Source organism: Hibiscus syriacus, unplaced genomic scaffold (assembly GCF_006381635.1).
Source record: "Hibiscus syriacus cultivar Baekdansim isolate YM2019G1 unplaced genomic scaffold, ASM638163v2 tig00001120_pilon, whole genome shotgun sequence".
Taxonomy (NCBI): domain Eukaryota; kingdom Viridiplantae; phylum Streptophyta; class Magnoliopsida; order Malvales; family Malvaceae; genus Hibiscus; species Hibiscus syriacus.
Genome location: NW_024061845.1, coordinates 2,147,251 through 2,167,196, shown reverse-complemented (window position 1 = coordinate 2,167,196; position 19,946 = coordinate 2,147,251). Strand labels below are relative to the sequence as shown.

General features: G+C 34.5%; 3 protein-coding genes and 1 long non-coding RNA gene across 5 annotated transcripts; 2 read left to right on the top strand and 2 right to left on the bottom strand.

Moving 5' to 3' along the window:
- The first annotated feature begins 1,579 nt into the window (after positions 1-1,579).
- On the top strand, positions 1,580-12,325 carry LOC120123419 (dual specificity protein kinase YAK1 homolog). Its single transcript, XM_039142325.1, has 18 exons — positions 1,580-1,954; positions 2,964-3,163; positions 4,595-4,748; positions 4,837-4,946; positions 5,074-5,143; positions 5,261-5,343; positions 5,437-5,515; positions 5,607-5,647; positions 6,706-6,828; positions 8,003-8,147; positions 8,291-8,405; positions 8,524-8,606; positions 8,695-8,769; positions 9,269-9,343; positions 9,445-10,253; positions 11,267-11,419; positions 11,695-11,990; positions 12,154-12,325. The coding sequence occupies exons 1-18, from the start codon at positions 1,790-1,792 to the stop codon at positions 12,228-12,230; spliced, it is 2,853 nt and encodes a 950-aa protein (XP_038998256.1). The 5' UTR covers positions 1,580-1,789; the 3' UTR covers positions 12,231-12,325.
- LOC120123459 lies at positions 6,390-15,583 on the bottom strand. Its single transcript, XR_005516192.1, has 3 exons — positions 15,572-15,583; positions 11,234-11,244; positions 6,390-6,521 (listed from the first exon to the last, which is right to left on the bottom strand). It is a non-coding gene; the product is annotated as an uncharacterized LOC120123459 (long non-coding RNA).
- Positions 13,370-17,099, top strand: LOC120123430. The gene is made up of 8 exons (XM_039142330.1): positions 13,370-14,093; positions 14,701-15,227; positions 15,735-15,785; positions 15,863-15,970; positions 16,335-16,430; positions 16,554-16,652; positions 16,829-16,888; positions 16,968-17,099. Exons 1-8 carry the CDS (start codon positions 13,484-13,486, stop codon positions 17,034-17,036), a joined length of 1,620 nt encoding a protein of 539 aa, XP_038998261.1. The 5' UTR covers positions 13,370-13,483; the 3' UTR covers positions 17,037-17,099.
- A 176-nt stretch (positions 17,100-17,275) lies between these two features.
- Positions 17,276-17,884, bottom strand: LOC120123442 (DNA polymerase delta subunit 4-like). 2 transcript variants are annotated; one of them, XM_039142338.1, is made up of 2 exons: positions 17,662-17,884; positions 17,276-17,584 (listed from the first exon to the last, which is right to left on the bottom strand). In XM_039142338.1, exons 1-2 carry the CDS (start codon positions 17,825-17,827, stop codon positions 17,388-17,390), a joined length of 363 nt encoding a protein of 120 aa, XP_038998269.1. In that variant the 5' UTR covers positions 17,828-17,884; the 3' UTR covers positions 17,276-17,387. The 2 variants fall into 2 exon arrangements, with proteins under 2 accessions (XP_038998269.1, XP_038998274.1); XM_039142343.1 differs by having other exon boundaries at positions 17,276-17,581.
- Positions 17,885-19,946: the final 2,062 nt, after the last annotated feature.

Below are 19,946 nucleotides of genomic sequence, written 5' to 3'. Positions count from 1 at the left end.
TTAAAAAATATTATATTCGCACCAGGTAAAATAAGATACTTAACTTAAGAAGTATGAAAAACAGTATTACCGTCTGATATAATTGTCATGATCCTTTGTTATAAAAAGAATGTCTATAGACTTTAATTCGTTGCCTAATCTAAGTAAGATAATCTTTTATATTTTTAGGAAAAATACGACAACAAGATAATCAATTAATTATGCAATGTCATTTATAAGTCAATTATATCTTTACTCATAAACGATTAAGATCTATTCTCACATATAACAAAATCCTTTTAATATGATTTCACATTACAATTCAATTATCATATTTATTACCATTAAAACATAAAATAAATAATAATACTAATAATGAAAAGTCAAATCTATTAATGACAGTGCTAACAGTTGTTATTCAGTTGAATGCATACATGTAACATTTAGTGCAACTTAGCTTTTGCACTAACGAAGTTCGATTTTCACTTTTCAAGAAAAGTTATATTAATATTGCTAAAGTAATAAATTAAACACGTGTTAAGTAGATTATATTTAGAAGGGTAAATATTAAAATTATACGTAAACTTCAATTTAATGTACAATATGATAATTAGTCAAAAAGGATAATTTCATCAATATTCTTTATTTTTCATATTTGAATTATATTTTAAATAAGTGTAATAATTTTTTTAAATAGTATGTGATGAATATAAGGTAGCATTTGTTCATAATTATTTTTAGTTATTGACAACGATACATACACTACAAATACAGCTACTCGAATATGAGACCTCTAAAGAAACAATTTTCAATTTTATCATTTAAATCAGATATTAGTTTTAAATATGAATTATTTTATTTTAAAATTAATAATAAATAAATTATATACTATTTTTCCGATGAAATTATTATATTTCAACAAAGTAACCATATTTTAATTAATTTTAAATATTTATTGTCTTAATAATTAATTTAATCAAAATCAGATTATAAATTAATTTATTAAAGTTGAATTAAAATCCAGGTGGATATGTTTGATAGTGTTTACATAGGTAGAGAGCTCGTAACCGGCCCTTGTAACCAACAATATATTCTTCAACGTAACGAATCAGGTACATAAATGGATACCAAATACATTGTATTTACTGCCAAATAAAAGACATAAAAAGTCCCAAGAAAACATCTATCAACAGCACATTCACAAAATAAATAAATAAATAAATAAAGGAGAAGCTACTGTATAGTGTTTCAACGCCGGTCACCTAAAAAAATATCTAAAAAGAGAAAAAACTCCCATCGGGCGGTAGCAAGAAGCGGGGTGCCTCTGTCCTCGGACCAAAAACTCTGTTTCTATCTATTTCTTCATGTTTTGATCTTTCTTTTATCGCAATACTTCTTTCTAATCTAAGTGTTTTGTTTTCTTTTATTGCATGTGTTGGGTTTTATTTATAATCTGTGGAAAACTTCAATCGTTTTTTATTTTAATATAAATTTGGGTTGTTCTTATATCATCTCTGGATCCGCCTGGGTTTCCAGTTTTCTGATTCTTCTGTTTTTAGACTTTGAATAATAGAATAATAAGAAAGTATTTTAAAAAAACGAAGATTGGGATTTGAGTTAGCTGGTGGGTTATTTGCAAAATAACTAAAGCTTCAACCTTGGATTGGAAACTGCAATTCGATTTTTGAAAAAAATTTGGGGGTTTTCTTGACTTTACGGTGTTTTTGCCTGGTTTCTTTTTTAATGGAGCTATTGGGGGTAATAGTAAAATTTGGGGTTAGAAAACGTTGATTCTTTCTGGTGGATAGTCATGGACGAAGTTGGTCCTAGTAATCAAGGAGAGCCGCGGATGACCTCGGAATTGGGATCCGATGAAGGCTCTGCGACGCGGTGGAGGCCGAGGCAGCTGGTTTTTAGGCCTTATACAACTAGAAAAGAAGCTGATAGAAAGCTGCGTGTTTTTGTCAGGAGGCCTGTAAGTTTGCATTCCTGATTGTCTGTTAATTTTTAGTTCGAAAGGTATTTCTTTGGCATGATGCGATGTGTTGAAAACTTAGGGGCTTTTGAATTGGGTTTGAGTTTGAATTGTTATGGATTAAGTGATATTCAGCTGGTTTTATTTGTGTTTTCATTAGTGATTCTGTTTAGCATAAGGAAAAAAAAAGGAAAACATATGTAAACGTATAAGCAATGTAGAGGTCAAATGAGACAGTCCCTTATTTTCTCCATGTGCAGGGGTTAAAATCTTAAATATTTCACTAGTTTGAAATACATTATAAACAGCTTTGGACATGACTGGGGAATGCTACTCTTATGTTGGTTAGTATAATGTGTCATGCCTGTATGCTTAAGCAGAGTTGGTGGTCAAATTGGATCCTGATAGTAGGTGGTCATATCGGTACTGATATTTGCATAATCAGATTACCGAATTGTTTTTAGATCCCACATTCTATCTACCTTGATAAGTTTTCAGCTAATACAACTCAGAAATATAACCGATCTGTGACGTTGATGAGAAAGTAAACCAGGGAGCATAGACTCCATGAACAATACGAGTCTTAGTGGGGCATGGATACTTACTTGTTGGGTTGTTAATTTCTGTCTTGACACTGCCCTTAGCAATATAGATATTCTCCTAGTCAATTAATGATCTATTGTACAATTCCTCTATTTTTGCCTTGTGCATAATGTTCTCCATTCTTGCTTTATTGTCAACATTTATGTTTTAGTGTCTGAATATGTTTTAGAAACAATAAGATTAAATACTAAATAATTAGAACTGAATTTTGTACTCTAAAAATATATTGGCATATTTCTTGATATGAAATATGAAATAGATCTTGCTTGGGTTATTTATCAATATGATATTATATATGTTTTACACCCAAGAAGAAGTAAAAGAAAAGGCATAGGAGAACTGTTTCAGGGTGCATGGGCTCATATAAGGCAAATCTGTGTGCTGACATGCAGCTTTAACTGTGCAGTTGGTGGCAAGACTGACAAAGGACATAATTGAAACGTATCAAATATGCAACTCACAATTTAAATATTCAGAAGAACTGAATCCAAAGCGGTTTTTGACTAGCCCATCTGTTGGTGTCCTCAACGATGGCTATGACAATGTGAACTCAGATCTTATTCTAACAGTGAACTTTTTCTTGATCAATTTAGAAACACAGCGAAGGTTTGTTACTACTTTTATGATTTTTCTGGATAATATGAACTATATTTTTGAAGCATTTCTTGTAATTTCTTTGTGATCACATGTGCATTCAAGATTTTCTTCTTGGTGAGTAAAGATGGTTGTTCTATTTCTTTTGTTAAAACTTCCATTGTCCTGCTGATGGTAATTACTGGATCTCAAACTAAAATGGACCAACTTTTTGAATTTGACGTGTCAGGCATACAGAAATGTTTCAAATGTATATTTGTTTCTATTCACGTGGCTAGCTCCTCTAAGCCATGAAATACACCTGTTCAGTTTCTGGCTTGTGAACTTTGAATTTGGCATGTTGGAATTAGTTGTACATCAGTCTAAATATGGAGTTTTGGGCTTGCCAAGCTTGGGCAACAATTTTTTTTTTTTTTTTTACAAATTCACACTGCCATTCCTCCCTTAGCCTTTCTCCTCCTTGAGATTTTCTGTTTTAAAAATTTAATCTATCTGTTGAGCTTGTCTCTTTCTACTTAAGCCTGGCACCAAAGAATACTTCTTTTGTTTCTGTTTCTTTGCAACCCCAGCAAAATGCTTGTTCATATATCCACTGTTTTGGGTACTGAAGTAGAATGTTTTAGAAAGGGATTGGCATCAAGGTTGGGGTTGGGCTGGGGCTGGGTAGGAATGAGACTGCATTGGCTCTATAAATGGCGGGTAAATGCCAGCTGAAGCCTTATTTATCTCAGCTCAAGCATGGGTTAGCCAGGCAAGTTATTTACTTGTGGGAAAAATCATAATATTATATAGTTACTATATTAAACATGTAATAAACCAATTTCAACTTCAGTTTTGAGTCTGATTGTTTGATGTGCTGGGTATTGTTATAGTTTGTCAAAATGCAAGGAGAAAACTTTAACTAATCTGGATGACCTATTTTGGCCTATACACATACAAGTGAATTATTATTATTATTTTCTTGTTTGGGTTGGTTATGATGCCGACAGCAGTGCTTTAGTTAGCATGGTTAACAAAATTGTTTTCAAGTTTTATGTTTTGAATTGGATTTTTTTGGCTTTCCTGAGTATGAAAATATTACATGTTAAATTACATATCATGAGCAAGCATGCTTGCTCTTGACTTGCATGGTTCAATACGATATCACATATGTTGCCTGTGTATCAATTTTATTTTTCTCCTTTATGATGCACCAAACTTGTTAGTTAATGCAATTCAAATTATCAATTGTGAGCAACAAAGGACAATCCAACCATTCAAATAAAATTTAAAAAAAGGGAAAAGCTATAAAAAAATACCAGATATTATTCATGAGGAATTTGGCTTTTGGCAGCATCATGGATATGTCAATGTAGCTTAAATACTATTTCTAGTTGTCTACTCTCACTTAAACTAAGCTTGTTGAAGGAAGCTTCTACACATGTTTTTAATGATTTTATGTAGATATATTGTCAAAGATGTTCTTGGTCATGGGACTTTCGGGCAGGTTGCTAAATGCTGGGTTCCTGAAACAAGCAGTTTTGTTGCTGTGAAGATAATTAAAAACCAACCTGCTTACCATCAGCAAGCACTGGTTGAAGTTTCTATTTTGAAAACGGTGATTTTCTTACAGCTGTATATATCCTTCTTTAAGAATACCAGTTATGAAACACCTTTTTGTTTGCTTAGTTGTTTACTTTTTGCAGCTAAACAAAAAGTATGATCCAGAAGACAAGCATCACATTGTCCGTATTTACGATTACTTTGTATATCAACGTCATTTGTGCATTTGTTTTGAACTTCTTGATACAAATCTGTGAGTAATTTAATTTTTCTGTATTTCAATGGAGGAAGATTCATCATTTGTGAATTTCTTTTAATCATTAGATATACTTTTCTTATATGCTTTGCTGCATGTTATTGACATTTCCCCCCTGATCTAGGTATGAACTCATCAAGATAAATCATTTCAGGGGTTTGTCATTGAGCATTGTTCAGCTGTTTTCAAAACAGGTGTTTGCGGTTTGCTTGTAGCTGAATTTGGTTTGATTTGAATAACGATTGGTCTAGCTGTAAACATTTACTTCCAGTTGTTCTTTGAGCTCATCCTAACCTTCTGATTTTATTTAGATTCTACGTGGATTGGCTTTATTAAAAGATGCTGGAATAATTCATTGTGATCTTAAGCCAGAAAATATCCTTTTATGCACGAGGTGAGTTGCTTTTTCAAGATTATTCCAGATTAGGAACTTGTAATATATTTTATTTTTCAATGAAGTTTGATATTTCTGCCCTGGAAATAACAGTGTCAAGCCAGCTGAAATTAAAATAATTGACTTTGGATCAGCTTGCATGGAAGAACGGACTGTTTATTCCTACATTCAGGTTTCCACTTGTAGCTACTACTTTCATTCTGTTCATTCTTAACATTTTCAGGAGGGTCTTACAGCTGTACTTTTTCTTTTCTTTTCTGCAGAGCCGATATTATAGATCTCCTGAAGTTCTTCTTGGATACCAGTATCCTTTTGGCATGAATTTATGGCCTTATATTTTCTATCTATTGATTTTGCTTACTGCTTTTGTCTTTCGCTGGATCATGGTGTTTTTACTTCCTTGTAGCATCTATTCTCGTGTGCAGTGTCTTGCTAAATGGAATTTTGATGAATAAACTTCAGCAGAATTTCATTTGATCTAACCAATCCTCAAGACTAAAATGAACCTCATGAGTTCAGTTATCATGTATAAATACTGAACCCAACCTATGAGCCATCACTTGAAGTACATAATCATGAAACCTGACCTTTATATGGTGTGGATTTGTCACGATGGTTCCTGGTTGATCTCACAACTATCACTTTAATTTATTGTGTTTTATACTCCATTTTGAATAATATTTTATTATTTCCGACCTTCTTTGATTCCTTTTTATTTGTCTTCTAACATAATTCAAAGTATGTATAATTTGCTGTTTGATATGTTATAACATTAAAGTTTTCTTTTACCGCTTTCAGAAACCCTATTGAACTCTTTGTACTCCATTAGATTTGACTCGTTTGATGCTTGAGTTAAGCATTTAATGTTTTGTTTCACCTTGGCTAGATTGTTCAAACATTGCTTTTGTCTTTATATGCTTTCTTCCTTATTTTACTCGTTCAGATATTTTATTTATTAAGAGCAACCATAGATGAACAGGAAAGGAAAGAGATAAGGATAGGTCTGATATCATTGTTATATATCAGAGCATAGGTATTTAACTCTACTGCCTGTATAATAACAATTAATATAGTAAAACATTTGAAATTCTAGCTAAATTGGTATGCTAAATTATTTGTTTATCTGCAATATAACTAAGATCATCGTATTTCTATATTATCTCTTTTGAGGTAATGGTCTTTCATATAGATTTGTATGTTTGGCATGTTCTGTTCCTTGGTAATAATTAAAAAAGTGGGTTTTCAAAATTATGTTCACTGGTTGTGCTTCATTATTATCTTTTATGATCAGAGAACTTAATTCTGATTTTTTTGTATATGGTCATGTTGTTCGTTTTAGCTTGAACCTTGATCATTTTTCAGATATACAACAGCCATTGACATGTGGTCCTTTGGCTGCATAGTCGCTGAACTGTTTTTAGGGCTGCCTTTATTCCCAGGTGCTTCAGAATTTGATCTTCTAAGGCGAATGATTAAAATACTTGGGTATGGCTCTTGCTTTGGCTAGGAATAACATTTTCTTGAGACTGTTTTTGGAATAGCTTTTCTTTGGTTGATTTCTTACAAGAGATAACTGAATAAGTGGATTTTTGTCCAAATGTGAAGAAGTTGTATAAGTAGTCACTTATCATCAATAAGCATGTGATTACCAAATTTCATTACCTCTGTCCCTTAGCATTTCTGTTAATCTTAGAAGTTTCATAATTCAATGCAATATATGTCTAATACATTCATGAGTTTATAGATTTCCATAGTTAAATGGCCCTTATGATAAAATAGAATGTAGAAGAAAAGAGAAACAAAAAGTTTATTTGATTTTTCAAAGTAGCATATAATTTTTGAACATCACAAATTGAGAGCTTAAGCTCCTCTATCCCTCTCTTTGGTTTCTGTTATTCCATCTAAAGGTATCAAAATGACAATTCAGATCCTCTAAGATCATTCCTCTCCTAAATTAGATTGATAGGCATGAATAGTTATCAGGGAGATATATTTGCCTTACATGGTATGCGTTAACGTTATGCTATAGGATATTTAATTCTGGTTAATATGAATAATTGAATTTAGTGCCTTGTTATGAGAACCCCTGAAGGATGTTCTAGAATTCCTTTGAGCTTTTGGATTGTCTTCTTCGTGAGTCCCTTTCCTTGACCCAAGATTGACCATCTGTGAACACTGAACACCAAATTAGATCCTTTGGTTCACATTGGAATTTCAGCTTATTTATTGGACTATAATGCTTTTTGTATATATGAAAATCGAAACCGGGTAGGTATACACACATGCATAAATAGAAGTAACCTGGTATACTGTGTACTAAAGTTACACTATAAGTTTTGCAATGATTTGAGCCATCTAGCGTGGGTCATGGAAGTTTAGAACCTTCTTGATTTTCATTGTGTTATGTTTGATCAGTTGCTGTTTCTTAGTCAGTCAGCTAATTTCATGCATTAAATATAAGTATATGCCACATATCATTTTTTCTTAATGTTTTCATATAAACCCTTATTTCAAACTTATTTATCCTTATCCCAAATAAACTTGGTTTTTATTGGATATCAATTAACGAAAATAAGAACTTTTAGCACTTATACTCATTCGGTTGTAGTTTCGCACTTGTTGTGAACAACCTTTCATGTGTATGGTTTTCTTGTTGTAGATCGCAACCCCCTGATTATGTTCTAAAGGAGGCAAAGAACACAAGTAAGTTTTTTAAGTGCGTTGGGAGCATACACAATATAGAGAACGGTGAAGTTGGTGGCAGAAGTGCTTACCAAGCATTAACCGAAGAAGAATATGAAGCTGTAAGAGTTCATATATTCCATTCTGAAGACAACTATATGAAAAGTAGTGAAAGAATAGAAATTTCTTTTTGTTAATTTTTATGTTCTTATATCTATTGTCAATTATCTTCACCTGATAATTATTTTTTCTTGTTTCTGTTCAGAGGGAGTTAAAAAAACCTTCGGTGGGGAAAGAATATTTTGGTCATAAGAACCTTGAAGCAATAGTTACAAATTATCCTTACCGGAAAAACTTGCCTGAAGAAGATATCATTAAAGGTTAGCATCTGACTTCTACATTGAATGTCCGGCTTGCCATGGTGGGAAAACATGTGCATTCTGTGACTTCTATCTGTTAAGAACTTAACAAGGCTGTTGCATAATGCATCTTTAACAGAGGGTCAAATACGATTAGCTTTGATTGATTTCCTGAGGGGACTAGTTGAGTTTGATCCAGCAAAACGGTGGTCACCTTTCCAGGTAATTGAAGTTTCACTTTAACACTCCTTTATGATGCAATTCCAATTAAATATGAAGCAATAGTAAGAATTTCAAGTTCATCTTGCAGGCTTCAAAACACCCTTTTGTTACTGGGGAGCCTTTCACATGCCCATACAGACCTCCCCCTGAGACCCTTTGCTTGGTATGGGACCTATGTGTGTAACTCTGCAATTAAAATACTGAACCTTATTTCATAATTAAATTAACTATGTAGCTTTTATTTCAATTCTTGATACCAAGCATACAGAGGAATTGCATATCCCTCTCTTGGTTACCGTATGTATTTTTCTGGACAATAGTATAATCTTATTTTATATTCGAGGAACTTTTTTCTTATTTATAAAAAGTTAAGGTTGTTGAAAACAATTTGACATAGAATTTTGTACTTGTTTGAATAAATCTTAGCATTCATTTGATAAAATTTCAATGTCCTTTGTGTGTACGCGAGCATAAAAAATTCTTTGGCCAGTGTGAAAGGTTGAGCTTTATTGGTCTTCTCATGGTTAAGCAGTTTTATAATCGTAGTAATCTGTTCTTGTGAATAACAAGCTTTTCAAAAAGATACACTAATCTGTTATTTTCTGGGGGAAAAACGAGAAGAGGAAGCAATACTTGCCTAATGTCTGCCTTTTTCTTGGTAGCCTGTTGCTCAAAACATCAAGGTGGATCATCACCCTGGTGGAGGGCATTGGTTTTCAGCTGGTCTTTCCCCTAATGTGAGTTTCCCAAGGATGCAGCATTTTTTTTTATAGAGTAGTCGACTTTCTGCATTATTTTAATAGTAGTCTTATGATGGTGTATATTTTCAACCGTATAGATTCAAAACAGGAACATGGTTCCCTTTCATAACAGCCCACATTTCCAAATGATTACGTATGCTCATGCAAATAGCTATGGCAGCTATGGTGATAATACAGGGCTTGGAAGCAGCTACGGGAGTTACGGAGATAGTAATAATATGTTTGCATATTATTCACCTGTTGGTCCATCTGCAATGAACATGCATCCACAGAGCGCTGCATCAATGCTTGGAAATAGTCCTGATGCTAGATGGAGATATATGCAGTACTCTCAGGGGACAGGACTTGGTGTGAGTCCATCATCTGGAAACTTTGCACCACTTCCTCTTGGCACGAGTCCCTTGCAATTTACTCCTCCAAGCTCCTGCAGTCAAGTTTCCAGTGGCTCTCCTGGGCGTTATGGTCCTACTTCTCCTGCAAGAAACAGTTGTCAGGGATCACCTTTAAGTAAGATGGCTACAGCCGGCCAGTTTAGTCGAAGAAAAAGTTGGGGATATTCTGGAGGTTCCCAATCGCAAGAGAGTTCATCATCTTCAAACTGCCAAGGACAAGTAACTGATGGCACCATTTCTAGCCAAGCTGAGGGGCAGTCTCAGGTGGTCAGTGGTCTCCCCTCTCACATTCAGTCAAATTCTAACACATCTAATTGGAACCAACAGCTAGGTGGCATTGGAAAGGCTACAGGCTACCCAACTGTTCAGAATATGCCCAACTCCATAGGATTTGGTTCTAAAGTGCAACTGCAGCGTAGCACAGGAGCAACTCAAGACATGTCAGAGGCTAGCATGCCATTGCTTGATCCTGGAGATTGGGATCCAAATTATAGGTAAGTAGAGAACTTGAAAATGGAGTCTAAACTCATGTTTATCAAATATTGAGATACTTTGTCTTAGCTGTGTTATTCATTTCTGTTAATATATAAAAAAATTTCAGTTGGACATGCAGCCAACCATGTTAATATGGTCTTTACTCTTCTTTACCCTCTCAAAGGTTACTTGGTTGCCCAGCATGTGGGCCCTGCAGCTTGCAGCTGCCTTCTCAGGTCTCTGCTGCACACTGCCTGAAGGATGGAGATATTCTTTAGTTTACTAATATTTTTCATGTATCATAGTAGCCTTTCTTTTTATCCTTCGTGTTTTATGTAGCATACCAATATTTTGCCTTATTTTATTGTGCTAATTATATTAGTATATTCTGTATAGATTGCTTGCTGTTATAAAATTCTAAAATAAGGGATAGAGAAAATGGTAGCATCTTGATTCTTGATGCACAGTATGATCCTCGACATTTATTATGTGTTGAAGTACGATCTTTTAGATGGTAATAAATTACTTTTTGAACACTTCCTTTCAGCGAGATGAGTAGATGTTGGTCGTACCTGCATAAGCGGTTCTTCCAAATAGTTTCACAGCTTATCATAGGATGTCATAATTTTGGAAGCTTCTTTGTTTTATGTTCAAACTAAACTCATCAAGGACTTTCACAAATAATGGGCTATTGGCTCAAAATCGGATTGCTTGGTTAGCCTAGAACATATCCATGGGTTCTTTTATCTGTTATGCTTCTATCAGTTGTCCCACAATTATTGTGCGCTGTATCAGGAATTCATGATACTCCTAAAATCAGCTCTAGTTGCAACATTTGGCATCTTGCTAGTTCCAAAAAAGAGTTGTCTCAGTAGAAAGTGCATATACCTATGACAAGTTCTTCGAAATAAACTATGTTGTTTAGGTGCTTCTAAAATGGAATGCGTGTTTGTTTCTCCATTGACTTTTTGCTTTGATATTTATTCTATGATCTTGTAACTTACAATATTTCTTGTGTTTGTTTTCACCCTAGTGATGAACTACTTCTACAAGAGGATGGATCAGAAGAGAGCTGCTTATCAGCTGACTTTAACAGAGGAATGCATATTGGTTCAGCCGATTCATCTGTTGGAGTTGGAAGATTCAACCGTCCCTCAACCACAACCTCAAATTTATTAATTCAAAGGTAATTGCATACCCTTCTTATTTTTCATTTGCTTTTCAACATGACTGTTCTTTTGCTTATATGCATGCCTTTTATTTTCCCTAGTGAAGTTTATAGTTAGCATTGATGGTCCACATGATTGACGCTGCCCAAGATGAGTTGTGCATTATAGAGATGGATATGCACTATAATTTCAGATATCTCTTGACTTACAAGACGAGAGCTATTGTCTTTCGTTGAAGTGTTCAACACTGTTCTTGACTTATTTGTTATTTCTGTATTGATTGAGTACACAGACAAAATGGACCTGTAGGATTTTCACATGAAGATGTGGGTAGCCCTCCTTCAGTTAATGATTTACATGCTGGATATCCTCGTTATTTGTCCAAGCATTCTCACTTCATTCCACATACAACACAAAATTCTCTTAGTCGTTTGGGGCAGCAAACTGTTCAGCGGTTCAATCACAGCAGATCCACTGGTGCTTGGGGTAGCGAATGGAATCGCATGAAAGTCCAGCTCCCTCCTAGCTTTAATTCTGGGGGCCAACGTTCTCCTGCAAGTAGTACATTCAGTAATGGCATGCCATGGGGTACTTCGTAACTTTACACCATCAAATTACTTTAAGTTACCTCGCACTTCGCTGAACAATTTCATAGACCTACCCGTGTCGGAACTATATGATTATTGTTGGATAACTAGGGGGACAAAATGAAGTGTTTCTGTTTTACTCAATCCTGGCATTGTTAATGCAGGGCATAGGGCCAGCCATCCCTTCTCAAATATTCCACCAGGTTCTCGGGGAAGAAAGGACTACGGAAGGATTGCCTAATGTTGGAACCGAACTCAAGTTTTTACATCGTGGGATTATGTATTGGGTGTTTGGCAAGAAATATGTACTCCAATAGTTCACTTGATTAGTGTGCTCAGTATAAGCAAATGCTCAACCAGACCATGCTCATTAATTGTGCTTTTGCACAAAATATAATTTATAGTGGTGGTTTTTGCTTGCCTTCCAATCAAATTTCGTTCTATTCCCATTCTTCCAATCTAACAGGGTTACTGAGATATCCAATGAAGCTGCCTGCAAGTACTAACGCCATCTTCATGTCTGGCCGGTATATGAATATGATTAACATACATACATGATCCGTAATTATTATATAATATTTAATTATTGAGAGTGTATATATTTAGATACATGATTCGCGTATATAGGACATGGATTGTGATGTTTGAATTAAACAAATGTGAAAGTATGTAAACATTATTTGAATTTTAGATCCTTCGATCATAATAGAATTCTTCGTGACATGCACGAAATAAACATACTTCTTTTAGACCAAAAAATAATATATTTAATTTGGTTAAGTGTTGTGTCTACACCACCACCAATGTCCTGGGTTTGACTTATCTTGATCCCATTGGAGAGTTAGACCTAGGACTAATTTTTCATTCTATTTTATTGTACAATTAAATTAGTAGAATACATAAATAATGATGATTAAATATATTATTATATAAATTATTTAACTGTTACGTTATAAATTCTATTAATGATTAACAGCTATGATATCGAAATAAAATTTATGCATCAAATTTAGTGACTATAAAGGTAGTTAACTTAAAAGTATATTTAAAATAAAATTATGTATCAAGTATAGTGACTATAGAGGTAGTTTATTCAAAAATATGTTCCAATATATACCAAATTTAGTGGCTATAAAGGTAATTTACCCCGAAATATATTCCAAATAAAATAATATAATAAAATATATTTTTCCCCTAAATTTTCCTTTAGAAGTTCCGAAGCTATTCTGATAGATACCGCGCCGAAACAGAGGCCTTGCCACCACCACTCTGGTATACTTCCTATTTATCACGAGTAAATTAATTTGAGGTAATTTTCGGAACCCTAATCTTTAGTTGATGGAGTCGTTAGATCTTGAGTTGTGGTTCGGTTTCCTTTCTGCTTGATCCTACTGCTTCTTGATCGATTTCTCTTGAAAGCTATCTGTTGTCAAAATTTTAGCTCACACTGACTCTACCTATGTTTCTCATTTTTTAAGCTAATAGAGAAGAGAAATGTCAACTAAATCACAGCCTTCTTCATGGCTTAGGCTCCTTAGCCGCTCCTTTCAAAATCCACCTAGAGCCCAGCCTTCATTTTCTCGGAAAATCTGTACGAATATTTTGCCAAACACCCATTACTCAACTCATATTCCTAAAACCCCCATTAAACCCCATTTCTCGTTTTGTCGAAAAAACTCGACTTTTTCCTATTTCCACAACAACCGAACTCCAAAATCTCCACTTTCTTTTACGAGATGGCATTTCTCTAGAGACTTCAGGTTCGACGAGCCCGGGGAGGATGATATTTTGGCTGATGTATATGCTGAAATGGAACGCGAGAAGAAGCAAGAAAGAGAGGATAGGAAGAGAAAAGGTTTGGACACAAAGGATATTGATGAAGAGGATAAAGAAGATTATATGGGTGTAACGCCATTGATAGAGAAGCTTGAAAAGAAGTATTTAAAGGAAAAGGATACGACTAAAAAAATTCGTAAAAAATTCGAATGGTCCTCGGATTCAGATTCCGAAAGTGAGGATGAGGAGGATTTAGTAAAGCTGGAAAAACAATTTGAGAGGAAAAAAAAGATGCATGAGCAGTTGCTAAAGAACTACTGTGAGGCAGGTAAATGAACAAGCCTTGTTTTAGTTGCTTCGTTGCTTGCTGAGTACTAATGATAGTTTAACATGTATGTGGGTGCACTTCGTGTAGAATGCTTATTACATACACACTAGAGTTGTCAATATTAGACGCTATACCTAGAAAACACAACAGGAAAAAAAAAGTAACTTGAATGCCACAGTGATACATGAATGTCTCAAATGTATATCGGATAAGTAAAAAACTTGGCATGTATACATGAATCGCTAAGTTTTTTAATACAGGTACAAAAGTTCCCAAGTAAAAACTAATAACTGTTAAATTTATGGCTTGTTAGAGTTGAGATTTGTCGTTTGATTTATTTGAAAAGAACATGACGAATGATTTGCCTTAGTAACAAAGGAGGTTACAAGTTACAACCATGGTCAAACAAATCTAATAAATTCAAGTACATAAATTCAGAGGATGAAATAAACTCAGTGGATTTTTTAAATTCTAAAATAAAGATGCCTTATGTTTACTTAGTGATATGAATATAATAACATCATTTACTGCATAATTTTTTTTTGTTTATAAGTGATATTTATGAAATTCATCGATTGTTGACAAATTACATTGTTGCACTTGACAGTGACACTTGATGATGCTTTTAAATGGATGGATAAAATTGACAAGTTTGAGGAAAAGCATTTTAAACTTAGCCCAGAGTATAGGGTCATTGGCGACTTGATGAATCTACTTAAGGTTGCAGAAGGCAAGGAGAAATTTATCCTTCAGCAAAAATTGAATAGGGCAGTGAGGCTCCTTCAATGGAGGGAACGCTATGATCCCAATAATCCTGCCAATTATAAAGTTATGAATAATCAACAAGTTGGTCCTCCTGTTGATCATGAGGAAGAAGCTGAAGAGGAGAATCAGAAGAAAATAGTAAGAAAAGATGATGAGGATGAGGAAGAAGAAGAGTTTGATGACATGAAAGAGAAAGATAATATACTATTGGAGAAGCTCAATGCTATTGACAAGAAACTTGAAGAGAAACTGGCAGAGTTGGATTATACATTCGGCAGGAAGGGTAAGCTTCTAGAGGAGGAAATCAGATACCTTGCAGAGGAAAGAAATTCTTTGACAGAGAAGAAAAGAAGACCTCTTTACAGAAAGGTAACTGTATGCTAGACCTTCTTCATTTATTTTGATTCAAAGTTCATATAGTTAAGTTATTTTTGAAATGGTTGAGGGACAGAATTCTAAGCTAATATTATTCTTAAATTTTTGTAAATATATTTTATTTATATTCATGCTTTTCATGGGCAGGCTATTTGGCCCTCTCTTGTAGAAATATAGCTTTCTTTTATTTGGATTGGCAAAATAAACTGTTCTGGGTTCTAGCAGAAGTACAAATTTGTTTTGGTTGATTTGTGTCAATTCAATTTTGTAAGGGTTGTTAGCGTGCTATTTTTTCTAGCCAGGATGGTTTCCATTGCGGTCTGACTCCTCTCCTTTACAGTTCTGTATATTAATTCTCTGTATGACCTTAACCATCATTCACAAGTATGTATCATTTGATGATAAATTATTTGCATTGTTTTGTTTCAAGTATCAACTTTGTGTTTTTCAAGTAGTTTCATGTTGCATGTAACTTACTCTGATTTTATTGAATTATGGCAGGGTTTTGATTTGAGGTTGATAGATATAAATCGAACTTGTAAAGTAACAAAGGTAATATAATGCAATTTGACTGAGTTTTGTTGTTAGATTGATTTCTGTGTAACTCATTTGAAGTTGATATTGTTCAGGGAGGGCAAGTGGTCAAATACACCGTTTTGATGGTGTGTGGAAACTATCATGGTGTTGTTGGATATGCAAAAGCCAAAGCCGATGCAGTCCCAATTGCAGTCCAAAGGGTAACTTTCCACTGCTTTTATTTATACTGTTATTTAATTCTGCACCATATAACCAATAGGTGAATCGATTCTTTATCTTCTATTACTTGGCTGGTAAATCTGGTCTATTCAGACAGACATGTTTTACGCCCTGCTATTCGCAATAATTTTCAGCTTTAGTTATGATTGGCTTTTTTATGGTTACTTTCTTACCATGATGTTATGATTCTGGGGTGTAGTAGGGAAATCAAATTAATTTGAAAGGTGTATAATATCATCAATGTTGTCTCCCATGAACATGTTCTTGAATATCACCAATCATTTATTAATGTCACTAGCTCTATGAATTTACGTGACATGTACTGACTCATGTAACCTAAAACAGGCACATGAGAAATGCTTTCAGAATCTTCACTATATTGAACGACATGAGGAGCACACTATAGCCCATGCAATTCAAGCATCATATAAGAAGACTAAGGTACGCATAACTATCTTATAATATCACCATTTTAACTCAATCTTGGTTTTGAGAATGTTCACGTTTGTTGATGCTCGAGTTCTCTGCATTCACTCTATTTTAAACCATTTATGCTTTGGTAAGGTCTATCTCTGGCCTGCACCAACTGCATCGGGTATGAGAGCTGGAAGAACCGTTGAAAACATTTTGCTTTTAGCTGGCTTTAACAATATCAAATCAAAGGTAATCAAGCGTCATTGATTCTGTGTTTTACTCGGATTCCGTCGTATAATCGGATTTAGAGATATGTTTGACATTAGCATATATATAGTGTTATTTTTTTGGTTTGGGGGGGGGGTTCCCTTACAATTGTTTTTAGAATTCAACTTTTTTATTGCTCATCTTAACTATCTTCCCAGGTTATTGGCTCAAGGAATCCTCACAACACCGTCAAGGCTGTTTTTAAAGCCCTCAATGCAGTAAGTAACTCAGTGAATAGGGTTTAAAACAAGACATTGTTGGGCAACCTGAATAACATAATAAATTGCATGATTGTAGGTTGAAACACCGAAAGACATGCAGGAGAAGTTTGGGAGAGCGGTTGTTGAGAAACACTTGCTGCAGTGAGCATAGGATTATACCATCTTGTATTCCCCCCCCCCCTCAATTTACAACACCTTTGAGCTTAAATTTTGTCATTGATTGATGCTTTATCATGTGTTTGGTTTAGTCACCGAATTCCAGATCCTTGTGTCAAATAATCTGGGGCTTTGATTTTGAGCCTAATTACTTTAGAATCTTGTTTTGCACTTTCGCCCCCTTGATTATTTCTCTATGTTTTTTAGAAGGAAACTAAAGAGTTTAGAGAGTTGTAATCTGTGCATTTAAGAGCAGCAAATCTTCACAGTTTCATGACAACATTCAACGAGAAAATCCAGAATCTGTACATTGATTTCATCCGAACGTAATAAAGTACCACTAAGTGCGACCACCAAATAAAGATTGTCGCTTCACTTTACCACGTTTGAGAATACTTTCAATCTCTTTAGGAGGATTGAGACCCAATCTTCGAGCTCTTTCCCAGCGATCAATTCTCGGTATACCAATGCATGGTCCGAACTCCATGTTCATATCAAATTGCCTCAATACTTGCTGCTCCTCGTCGAAATCGTCTGCTATTAAACAAAAAAAAAGTTTCAGTTCTACGAATGAATACCCATTTCTAAGGTGGAGAAAGGAAAAGGAGAGTGACCTTCGAGATCGAGAGAACCGCCGTGGGAAACGAGGGCCGGCGGTTGGGCGATATTGGAACCGGAAGTAGCGGCGGCATGTTTGGTTGAGTTTGAGGATTTTGATTTGGAAGTGTTGCTCTTCTTTTGCTTGTAGAAACCCTCGATGTTCTTCGGTGGTGTCGCCATTCTAGATGCTTCCCTTCAAATTCAATACTTCCTTTTTCAGGATTATTTATTTGCTGGGTTTGGGAATTTATATGCGGTAAGCAGCCTAGCAGGCACTAGAATAGGCCAACTCAACCGGAATAAAGAGCCAAAATCATTTTCTTTTAAAACAAAAAGCTTCATTAGGATTATTTCTATATCTTTTTTTTTATTATGTCTATAAATTTATTTTAAGCGAATAACTTATTTAAATCTGATTTAGTTCATTTTAAAACTATTAAATTAAATCCCTGAACTAAATGTCGGACATTAGTATATATCATACGTAACTACAATTTTTTAAAGATTTCTAAGTATTTGGAGGATATTTGAAAAAATAATACTCATGTATGTCTAAAATAAATACGAAAATACATCCTCTTAAGAAATTTCAAAATATAAAAAAATGAAGAACCGAATAACATTACATGATTTATACTTGACCTATAGGTGAAAATTTTATATGCTATGGAATGGGAGCCTATCTGAAAATGGGAAGACTGGTCCTTAACAAAGTGTATTATGATGTTTTCTAGCAATGGATCATATCGACATAACATACATCCTTTTGTCCAATCATAATATTATCTATTTCATTTGCACAATGAAAATCCACCATATCACCACATGGTAAATTCCGCATGTTGGCAATAAATCCATCGACAATTAACTGGAAAATTTGAGTTTTTTGCATTAGCCTCTTTTAAGACTAAAAGTGATTCAAATAGTTAGATTGACCCCAACGTGTAGAATAATATCTCGAATAGGCAGATACTGAAGGCCTAAACGCCATGGAAATGCATCTGACAAGGTCGCTGCAACCAAAGTACGCATCCCATTTCGTTTCATAAAAGGGTCCATGGAAAAAGGGTTCGACAAACCTGTTTCTATACTCTTCATATACAAACAAGCTTCACTAATCTTGCATTCAACTGATTATATATATATTAAGCTTTCTTCTTTTGTATGAAAATCCATTCATTACAACAGGAGTGTTTAGACATTGAACGAATATGTAACAGTGGCGCTAGCTTGGCAACAGACAAAAAATTGCATTCATATACAAAGGTATCCTCGAAGAAACAATTATCTAATGGCAGACATCTCTTAGTTTACATGTTAAAATATGCAATAGATGCAGAATATATAGCACAAGAAACCGTATAGGTAATTCACTTTAGTAAAAGTTGAATAATTACTTTCAAGAAACATATATCACAATAAATCAGCCTCATTTGAATCTGAAGCAAGCATGCTTTTGAGCACTTTCTCCCATCCCAATATAAGATATGTAACTAGAAATGCTAACCTTATGCTGACCCTTCCTTGAATCTACATTGGAGGCCTCTAACCCCCTTTAAGATTAGATTTGACTGGAGGAATATGCTTGGATCAACTTTCTACATTCCCTGAAGGCAATTGTAGCCTTTTTCTCTAAATGTGTCATAATTGTATACTACTGGAAGTAAGTAAAGGGGCGTACATAAAATATACCAGGTCCCCAACAACCAGAAGGAATAACTTCTTACAGCAGGAATCAGCCTGGCCAGAAGATCACCAAAAATACGAGCAAGGCGATTCCATGTATAAGCTTGTCGATTAGGATACTTACAACTTTTCTAAAATTAGTGTAATATATCAAGGTCAACCGCTAATCAAGAAATTCCAGCAACCATGTAACAGTGTTTTATTAGAATAATGCCAGCAAGACTTTGATGTCCAACCTTGCGAAAGTCAACCAGAATCAACAAAGAGCTACCTTAACTTTTCCATCCCAAACCATTTGAAGCATTGCAAGGGCGTGATGGATTACAAACATCTAAACACCATATTTGGCAATATAGTCTTCTTCATTTCTCAATATTCACTTCTCAACCGAGGTTCCTATGAACTCTTTCAAAAACTATATCCATTCAAACTTGTCCAACTAAAGGGAGAAGTTCCCCTAATAGTAGCTCCGTATATCCAGGTTGGCAACCATTATTAACAAAGACCCCCAACCTTGATTTTAGAGGAAAGAATTCATAGTAACCAGAATTTTCAATAATTGTTAAAATGCTCAATAATGCATTGCTATTAATGAATTAGACTTGGTTCAAAA

Coding starts and splice junctions, on each gene's coding strand:
- LOC120123419 (XM_039142325.1), top strand. CDS start 1,790: ATGGACGAAGTTGGTCCTAGTAATCAAGGAGAGCCGCGGATGACCTCG. Junction 5,144..5,260: donor TTCAGCTGTTTTCAAAACAG/GTGTTTGCGGTT, acceptor GATTTTATTTAG/ATTCTACGTGGATTGGCTTT. Junction 10,254..11,266: donor GATTGGGATCCAAATTATAG/GTAAGTAGAGAA, acceptor TTTTCACCCTAG/TGATGAACTACTTCTACAAG.
- LOC120123430 (XM_039142330.1), top strand. CDS start 13,484: ATGTCAACTAAATCACAGCCTTCTTCATGGCTTAGGCTCCTTAGCCGC. Junction 15,786..15,862: donor GAACTTGTAAAGTAACAAAG/GTAATATAATGC, acceptor GATATTGTTCAG/GGAGGGCAAGTGGTCAAATA. Junction 15,971..16,334: donor TCCCAATTGCAGTCCAAAGG/GTAACTTTCCAC, acceptor AACCTAAAACAG/GCACATGAGAAATGCTTTCA.
- LOC120123442 (XM_039142338.1), bottom strand. CDS start 17,827: ATGGCGACACCACCGAAGAACATCGAGGGTTTCTACAAGCAAAAGAAG. Junction 17,585..17,661: donor CGGTTCTCTCGATCTCGAAG/GTCACTCTCCTT, acceptor TTTGTTTAATAG/CAGACGATTTCGACGAGGAG.